We start from the raw sequence: 9,501 nt of genomic DNA, 5'->3' as shown, positions 1-9,501 counted from the left end.
GTCCTATTCCTCTGCGGGGCAACCTGCATATGGCCAATAAAGCATTCATTCAATTCAATTCAATCCTCTCCTGTCTTTCTTATCTTTCTCCATCTCTGAATGACGTTAGCTCTGATTCTTTTCTCTCCCTGGGAAATACAGCAGCTGTACCTTTAGCCAGTAGACAGAAACTGCATATATAAAGTTTGTTTGCTGATATTTGTTGAGCAGGGAGAAACATTAAATTACCTGACACTTAAAAAAATGTTACTGCCTTTGTACTGGTTCCTCTTCTGTAGGGCTAGCTAGTTCTGTGTTCCAGTGTTGTGCCACAGCCCACTTCACCCCCCTGACTATGCCACTGTAATTTATGCATAAACAACATGGTTTTACCTCTTTCATCTCTTTGTATGCGATAACCCCAGAGATTGATACACTATTAGGACTGCCTTTCCTGTGTTGCCATTTAGACTATATCAACCTTTGTGAGTCAAACTTGTTTTAATAAAAAAAGTATTTAAAAGCCTGTAAAACTTGAAGCTGTGATATTTTGATATTGTGAAATGTCATTTCTTTCTTCTGGTATTGAAAACACAAGTGACAAATAAACATTCCCTCTAGGTTAGAAGCATACAGCCATATGCTGCTGCTCCATTTGACTATTTGCACACCAGCAATTTTAATGTCAGGCTTATAATGAAAAGAATGTCAATATTAGTCTGAGCCACTGGAATCTGGATCTGCTTATCGCAGACATGCCATTTTCAAGTTTGTTTTTAAGCACGAGAAAAAAAGAAGACTAAGAAAGTGATTCATCTTATTCTGGGGCCATATCTGTTCCATCTGACATGTTTGTTTACCAAAAATACTGTGTGATTAATTGCAATCCCTCTTGCAGAGAGCTTAATGAGACCTCTGATGGAAAAATTAGTAATGCTCTGCAGGAAGCATCATTCTTCAACTCCTCAGTGTTATATAATTTAATAATTATCATAATAAGCTTAGATGAGTAGCATGTTGCCACAAAGACATACAGTATTTATTATATATAGTGATTGGTGCACTTACAGTCAGTCTTCAGAGGAGGTTCAGATTTGGAACGCAAATGCATCAGGGTCCATTGTCAAAGGCATTTTGTGTTGTTATTCTCTTTGAATTAAGCACATTCATTTTTCTCATTGAGGATTAAATCAAATAAAACTGTATTTAAAGAAAATCAGCGTGAGATATGTTTGTCCTGAAGGGTAAAGCTCTAGATATTCTAAAAGACCTCTACAAGCAGTCATTAAAAAAATCCATCTGTATTGATTTAATTAACCTGGACATAAAAACTGCATCTATGCAATCAAAAATACCTCATTAAAAAATCTTCTTACACTAGAAGTTACACTTATTTTACTCCTGTAGGTCTTTATGTAGGAGTCTTTGCAGGACAGTGTCTCATCTTTATATGTCTATGTAATGGGCTAAGTTTCCATTCAGCTTAAACACTCCCAAGAAAATCTCCAGGACTCAGACGATTGGATTCCAGAAGTTTTTACTGGGCACTTTTTTTGAAACTGTAAACACAATACAATGAAATATATGAAATGTATTATAGATGCAATAAGCTCAAAGCATCTGGCTAATTATCACAGCTTGACAGCCTAGCCGCATAGCTTATATGAGACACAATAAAGCTAACCGAATAACAGACAACGGTTCAAAACGCTTCACCGCTTAATTGTACAAAATGAATTATACTCACAGACTATGCCTTAGAGAAGAGAAAAGGATTAATCCTGTAACGGCGGAGCTGGCGGTTGAATGAGCCCACACGCTAATATCCCGAGTCACACAGTAGATTCACTTCCTGACTCTCAGCATAAACTGCTCTCGTGTTATCATGGTTACGAAAATACACACACCGCTCTAAGCTACGATAGCGAGATAAAGAGAACACAAAGAACACATTTCTGGGGGCATAACACTCCCCGCTTGGGGTCTTTAAGAGCCCACATCAATTGGCAGAGTCAGACTTTGGAAAAAGAAGCAGAACTACTTCTGTAATGGGACGAGAGAATCCTCTTCTATTTCCATCTTTAACGACCTCCACTTCGACTCTCCGGACCAGACCGTCCTTCCCTGGAAAGGCTTTCGTGATGATGCCCATGGGCCACTCATTTCTCTCTGCCCGATCATCCTTTAAGAGAACTACGTTCCCTTCTTGAAGATTCGGCTGTTTACCTTGCCACTTGTGTTGAAGTTGCAGTGTTTTGAGGTACTTACGCCTCCATCTGTTCCAAAACATGTCTGCCAGGCCCTGAACTTGTTTCCACTCCTCCCTGAAGAGATCTGCTTCCTCGAACTTGCCTGACGGCAAAGGAGGCGCGGAGCCTGTTTTGAGAGTCAGGAGCATGGCTGGTGTGAGGATGCAGGGCGACTCGGGGTCGGATGACACTGGAATGATCGGCCTTGCGTTCATAATTGCTGCTACCTCGGCCATAAGCGTGGTCAGAACCTCGTGCGTCAGGCGAGACTTTCTCTGTTCAAGCAGCATGCAGTCCAAGATACGGCGGGCAATGCCGATCATCCTCTCCCATGCGCCACCCATATGGGATGCATGGGGTGGGTTAAACACCCAGGTGCAGCTCTGTTTACTGAGGTATTTCTCCACCCTGTCGAACCCTGAGTTTTCCTTGTCCATCCCCAGCTCACAGGAAGCGCCGACGAAGTTAGTTCCGCAGTCCGAGCGTATCTGCTTCGCGGGGCCCCTGACCGCAAAGAATCTCCTCAAGGTGTTAATAAAGCTGCTGGCACTCATGGCTTTGATCACCTCAATGTGCACTGCCCTGGAACACATACACGAGAACATCACCGCCCATCGCTTGGAGTTTGAAACTCCTCCTCTTGTGAGGCGTGAAACGATGCCCCACGGTCCAAAGACATCGACACCTATGTAGGTGAAGGGAGGTGCTACTTGTAACCGTTCTGCCGGCAGGGCTGCCATCCGTTGATGTTCGGCCTTCCCTCGCAGCTTCTTACAAGTGATGCATCCGTAGAGCAGACTGCTGATACAGCGTTTGGCTCCCACGAGCCAAAAACCTGCAGCCCGAACGGCACCCTCAGTAAGATGTCTCCCCTGGTGTTTTACTGCTTCGTGATAGTGGGACACAAGCAGAGTTGCGAGGTGATGCCGGCCAGGAATGATGATGGGATGAATCTCGTTCATGCCTAAGCCTGACTGCTCGATCCGACCTCCTACCCTGAGTAGTCGATCCTGGTCCATAATGGGATGCAATCTCCACAAGCTGCTGGAAGATGGTATATCGACTCCAGAACCGATACACTTGAGCTCTTCCGCATAGCACTCACCCTGGACACTCTTTACGATGCACACTTTGGCTTTCAGCAGCTCCTCTTCTGTAGGACGACAGATGTGCCAGCCTCGACATTCGCCCTGCGTCGAGCGAGCGAAGGAGCTAGCTACGTGGATCAAATGTGCAATGGCTGCATGGAGTGTGCTGAACTTGGAGAAGCGTTCAAAGCGTTGAGGGCGTACCACGCCTTTAGCGACATGGGTGAGTTTCGTCGTCACCTGTGGACGCACTTCGGCGTCGATGTCGGGGTCAACAAAATTGTACATCTCTTGAAGCTCGGATGGATGCCCTGATGCGTCGCAAAGAAAGGCTGGTCCTTTGAGCCATGGTGTACTGCTGAGCAGGGCTGATGCTACAGCTCTTGACCCAACGTCAGCTGGGTTAAGATGCGATGAAACGTACTTCCACTGGCCGGGACAGAGTGACTGAAGGATACGTTGGACCCTATTGTGTACGTAGACATAAAATCTCCTTGACTGGTTATGGATGTATCCCAGTACGACCTTACTGTCTGTGTAGTAGGTGATGTTGTCGCACGTTGTGTCCATCTCTGCGACTATCATCTCAGCGATCTCGACGGCGAGCACAGCAGCACAAAGTTCAAGTCTAGGGACAGTTAGGCTAGGTTGGGGAGCCAACTTCGATTTCCCAAAGACAAACCCAATCTCAGTTTGTCCCTGCTTGCCAGTTACCCTGATGTAGGCTACGGCCGCTATTGCTCTGACCGACGCGTCGGCGAAGACGCAGAGTTCTCTCCTTAGGGCACCTGTGGTGGAGAGGGACGTATAAGGCCGTGGTATTTGGAGCCCCTCCAGGTCTTGAAGAGACTGTTTCCATCTAGTCCACTCGGTCTCCATGTCTTTGGGAAGGGGTGCGTCCCAATCTTCCGCTTGCAAGGTGAGTTCTCTTAGGATCCGTCTTCCTCACTGTGATGGGTGCAGAAACCCTAGGGGGTCGTATAGCTGTTCACGGTCGAGAGTACCCCTCTGCGGGTGAACGGCTTCTGATCGATCTCATCTGGAACGGAAAGTGTCCGTGCGCATGTTCCAGAACAGCCCAGGCTACGCTGGATAGGCAGATCATCGATGAAGAGATCTAGGCCATTGAAATCCTGAGAGCGATCCTGAGGGGGGAAGCTCTGATGACCGCAGAGCGATTTGAGCAACCTTGTGCAGCCTGAGGTTGAAGCCGCGAGCATCTTCTGCGCTCGTTGGAGAACTGCGATGCCTTCTTCCTCTGTTGAAAGACTTTAAGGCATCGTCGACTAGAAATCGCGGTCGAGAATCTCCTGCATCGCTGCCTAGTCGGCCTGTGCCTTAGCCGCCCGCCGCAGCAATACACTGCGACAGCGGCGAGGGGCTGTTACCAAAGAGATGACCCGCATTCTGTAATCCACAGTCGAGGTAGGGTCTTGTTTTACCACAGGAACGGAGAAAATCCCGGTGGTCTCTTTCACGATGGACAGTGGAACATGTGCTCGATGTGCAGGTGATTGCAACCTGTTCCTTCCTAAACCTCATAGAACCCTAGTAGGCTGTTATTAGATCGGGACCCTGAGTAAACATCGTTGAGCGATACTCCCTCATAGGATGCCTGCTGTCGAAACCACGCGGATCTTGTCCGGCTTCCGAGGGTGATACACGCCGAACAGGGGCAAGTACCAACGCTCCTGACCGGTTGCATGGGAGGGGCAGCTTCGCATGGCCTTCTTGACATCTTCTCCATAAACTCTAGGAAGTCGGCTTTCATCCGTGGTCGTTTTTCCAGTGAGCGCCGAAGTGAGACGAGGCGTTCGAGAGCCTGTTTCCTGTTGTTAGGGAGTCGCTGCCTCGGTGACCTAAACGGCAAAGGTGCGACCCAACTGTTGGAGCTGTCTTGGCAACACTCGGCTTCCATTATCCTTAGAAACTCCAAATCTTCCCTGGATGGAGCAAGTTTGTGGTCGTTGGGAGTGCGAGCGAAGACGGTTTGCCCCAAATTGTCTCCGATTAGCGTCGTCGGGGTTCGCGCTGGATATTGTTGATAGTCACGTGCTTGTTCAAACACCTCTGTCACTTTGATCTGGTTGTTACATGGCTGGAGATGGCTTGTACGACCGTTCCCTAGAACGGCTGTTTTGTAGCTTCTCACCTCCGGTGGTCTGTGAGCACCTCCGAGGCACACGTCTCCTACGATGACCCATCCCAGGTCAAGCCTTTGGGCGAAGGGAGCATCTCCTGGGCCGCTTATTTGCTCTCGGACCTTGTGGACCCGTAAGATATCTCTGCCCAGTAAGAGAAGAATGCTGGCGTCTAAGTCCGGAGGTGGTATCTTGTCAGCGATGCGTTTTAGGTGGGTATGATGATAGGCCGCACCGGGGGTGGGAATCTCCGCGCGGACGTTGGGAATTTGGTTACACTCGAGGAGTGTAGGCAGAGAGATACTCAGTTTCTCTTCCAACGGCTCTACGGTGTAGCCGCTGGCTCTCCTTCCTGATGTCTCCGTACGTCCCGCGCAGGTCTTTAGTGTGTATGAGTACGAGCGCCCGGAGATCTTGAAGGCTTCGAAGAACTCTGACCGCGCGAGGGAGCGATTACTCTGCTCATCCAATATAGCGTATGGCTTCCTCTCTTCGTCCGTTTCCTCTCTTCGTCCGTTTGGGAACACCCTGACGAGACAGATCTTAGCACACGCTCTAGCACTCAGACCTTCCCCACATACCTGTGTGCACGTTGCGTTGACCTCCTGGTTATCAGCTTTGTCCTCCTCCCCACTATCCTCTGAGATGGAGGGGAACGATTTAGATTTCCAGGTAGGTGGGTGAGGGTGGAGGGCTGTCACGTGGGCAGCGCTACCACACTCGGTGCATGTTATCTTGGCTGTGCAGTTCTTTGCAAAGTGTTCTGTTGACGAGCAACAGCGAAAGCAGACGTAGTGTTCTTTCAGAAGCTGTTTGCGATCGTCTAAGCTCTTCTCGCGGAAACCTCTGCATTTCCTCAGAGGATGGGGTTTTTTGTGCAGGGGGCAATGTTTATTCGGGTCAATACGTTCCCTGCTTTCCTTAGACTCGAACTTGGCAGTGCCTGAGACTTGTGTTTTGTGGGTGTGAACGGACGTCTTCGTGGGCCTCTCCCATTTATTCATTCTCTCGGTTGGGGGGCTTGGTGTGAAGAGGTTGAAACTTGGGTCCGTACGTGCTATCGCCTCGGTGCGGATGAAGTTCACCAACACGGAGAAAGGTGGGAAGCTGACGAAATGTTCTTGTTTGTATCTCGTCCCGTGGTATAGCCACTTTTCTTGTATGCTGTATGGAAGTTTCTCGATGATGGGCTTAATTCCTCTGGAGGTATCCAAGTACGACATGCCCGCGAGGTAGCCATCTTCTTTAGCGGCTTGTAGCTCTGACAACAGGTCGGCTAGATCCCGGAGTCTCCGTGGATCTTTTGTCGTGAGCTTTGGGAAGCTTTCTAGTTTGCTGAACAGAGCTTGTTTGACGGCTTCTGGGGAGCCATATAGTTCGCCGAGGCGCCCCCATGCTGAGCACAGTCCAATAGTTGGATTCCTGATGTTGACCGTTTTTATTCTTCTTACCTGCTCTGTTGACTCCTTTCCCAGGTGTCTGGTTAGGAGGTCGAGTTCTTCTGCAGCAGACAGGTCTAGATTGGCAATGGCGTTCTGGAATGATGTTTTCCAGGCCCAATAGTTTATTGGCTGGTCGTCATATGCGGTGAGACCTGAAGTCACCAAGTGGTTACGAGCGAGATATTTGATGAGGTCAGTGGTTGTAGAATGGTCGTAATCACCTCCGTAGAGTGTCCCGTGGACGGGCTGATGCGTGAGAAACGTAGAATCTCGTTTGGGGTTCTGCTGTAGGAGTGGAGTTGGAGGGGGGTAGAAGGGTGACTTGGAGCTCTGTCGTGTTGGTGCGTCGCTTCTCCAAGGGCCCTGAAGAGCTTGGTGTGGCGTAATAGCAGCAGGAGCGGCAGCTTGGGTCTGAGCCGCGTTATGCGGGTGAGTGACTGGCTGAGAAGGGGGAAGGTTATTTTCTGTAGCCGATAGACCCTTGGCGCTCAGGCTGGCCTGTTCGGAGACAAAGACGGCTACGCGCTGGTCTTTGACAGACTGGCGGACCAGGCTGTTAACTTCGCTGCGTACTTCGAGACCCATATCCTGCAGACCAGCTACTAGGGAGTTCGCCTCAGCAACGGCGGCATCCCTTTCTTTTTCATCGATTAGTGCGTCGAGGCTGGCTTGAATACGTGCTTGCTCCACTTTAAGCTCAATTTCCCTCTTTGAATGTGCCGCTCTAGCTTGCGCGGCTTCAGCCTTTGCTTTTGCCATGGCGATGGCTATGCTAATTTTTGAGCCAGACGACGTGCCGGATGAGCGACTGCTCCCTGAGCGCGCACATTCTGACTGGCTGTCTCCAATTCCTTTGTCAGCATTGCTACGTTGTGACATTACGTGCCGTTGGGTCTCCGGTATCGGGAGATGTGGGCTGCGGCGAAGTTTTCCGAGGCTATATTGGAGGCTGCTTATCTCTCGATAATGAGTAGCTCCGTACAGCGGCAATCCTCGTATCCCTATTAGCTGCGTTGCAGTCTTTTCACTGTAATGGGCTAAGTTTCCATTCAGCTTAAACACTCCCAAGAAAATCTCCAGGACTCAGACGATTGGATTCCAGAAGTTTTTACTGGGCACTTTTTTTGAAACTGTAAACACAATACAATGAAATATACTGTAAACACAATACAATGAAATATATGAAATGTATTATAGATGCAATAAGCTCAAAGCATCTGGCTAATTATACAGCCTTACACCTAGCCGCATAGCTTATATGAGACACAATAAAGCTAACCGAATAACAGACAACGGTTCAAACGCTTCCCGCTTAATTGTACAAAAATGAATTATACTCACAGACTATGCCTTAGACGAGGAAAAGGATTAACCTGTAACGCGGAGCTGGCGGTGATGAGCCCACACGCTAATATCCCGAGTCACACGTAGATTCACTTCCTGACTCCAGCAACTGCTCTCGTGCTTGTCATGGTTACGAAAGATACTACGAAGATACACGAGTCGCTCTAAGCTGATACGAGATAAAAGAACACAAAGAACACATTTCTGGGGGCATAACAGTCTGACTTATATGTGATCTGGCTTAGCCTCCATCCACAACATTCAATTTAATTCCATTCAGGCTGTTTAGCAACAAATGACAACAACTGTTTGTTCAAGAAGCTTTTTATGGTACAGCCCCTTCAATATTAGAGAAGACCCCACCAATCCACAGAGGGGGCAACTACTGTAGAGCCTTGCCCCCCAGGCCTGCCCCCCCCCCCCCACACACACACACACACACTTTTATGTCCTTAAAAAGTTGTAAAAACTAATTGTCTAAACCTACATATAAAATTGTCTTTATTTTCTTCGATTGTTTTAATAGTTTTAAAGTGTTTTTGTATATTTTTTGTTGACTTCATTTACAATTCAATTGAGAGTTTTTTTGTAACTTTAGCAGCAGTAACAGCAAAGACTTATCATAAAGCTTTGAATCAAAGAGCTAGTGGCCACCAGACAAGTGCAGAGAGGGATATTTGTTCCAGCGTTTCATTTCCTGAACATTTTTTTCAAACTCGCAGCATGGCAGTGTTTCTGTGCTGAAAGAGTCCCTTTACTTTTCTGTCTAACAGCAGATTTGTATTATTATGTCTTTAAAAAAATACACACACATCCTGAATTTCCCCTGACACACTGAGAGAAACAGAGCTCAAATTTCCTCCATTTCTATGTCACTTTTGTCACTATTTGTCATCATTTGTCCAAACACACATTGCCCTCACACCTGCGTGTGGTGCATGCACATGATTTGAGCCTGGCTATTCTTATCTGTTGGTTTCTTGAATAGGAGATGATATACCTGAAGGGGTCATGACCTGAGCAGTTATTGAGGTCTTTTAAATCAGAAGTTTGATTCAAGCTGAGGGTCAGAAACGCGAAGACGATATTCGGATGATTCAGTGAATCATTGCAGGGCACAAAAGATTTATTATTGTGCATCCTTCCAGAGCACAATGCAAACTGATTGATATCCTTTGCTTTGCAAGCAGATGATTAAAAGCTATTATGTTTTCACACTTCTTTGTGTGTTTGGTTGAAAAATAGCTGCAGGCTAAAA

At 47.6% G+C, this 9,501-nt stretch overlaps 2 protein-coding genes across 2 annotated transcripts; both read right to left on the bottom strand.

Moving 5' to 3' along the window:
* Nucleotides 1-1,567: 1,567 nt before the first annotated feature.
* On the bottom strand, nt 1,568-4,479 carry LOC121814181. Its single transcript, XM_042218819.1, has one exon. It carries the CDS (start codon nt 4,193-4,195, stop codon nt 1,979-1,981), a length of 2,217 nt encoding a protein of 738 aa, XP_042074753.1. The 5' UTR covers nt 4,196-4,479; the 3' UTR covers nt 1,568-1,978.
* Nucleotides 4,480-5,051: 572 nt separating this feature from the next.
* Nucleotides 5,052-8,119, bottom strand: LOC121814180 (the record flags this gene model as incomplete). The annotated part of the gene is given in 1 exon segment (XM_042218818.1): nt 5,052-8,119. A coding segment is annotated over 1 exon segment (2,727 nt), but the record flags the coding sequence as incomplete, so codon positions are not given.
* Nucleotides 8,120-9,501: the final 1,382 nt, after the last annotated feature.

The sequence above is a fragment of the Haplochromis burtoni genome, unplaced genomic scaffold, assembly GCF_018398535.1.
Source record: "Haplochromis burtoni strain Fernald_Lab_line unplaced genomic scaffold, NCSU_Asbu1 Contig_24, whole genome shotgun sequence".
In the NCBI taxonomy this organism is placed as follows: Eukaryota; Metazoa; Chordata; class Actinopteri; order Cichliformes; family Cichlidae; genus Haplochromis; species Haplochromis burtoni.
The sequence above is the reverse complement of the archived record's forward strand: the minus strand, read 5'-3'. Positions and strand labels throughout refer to the sequence as shown.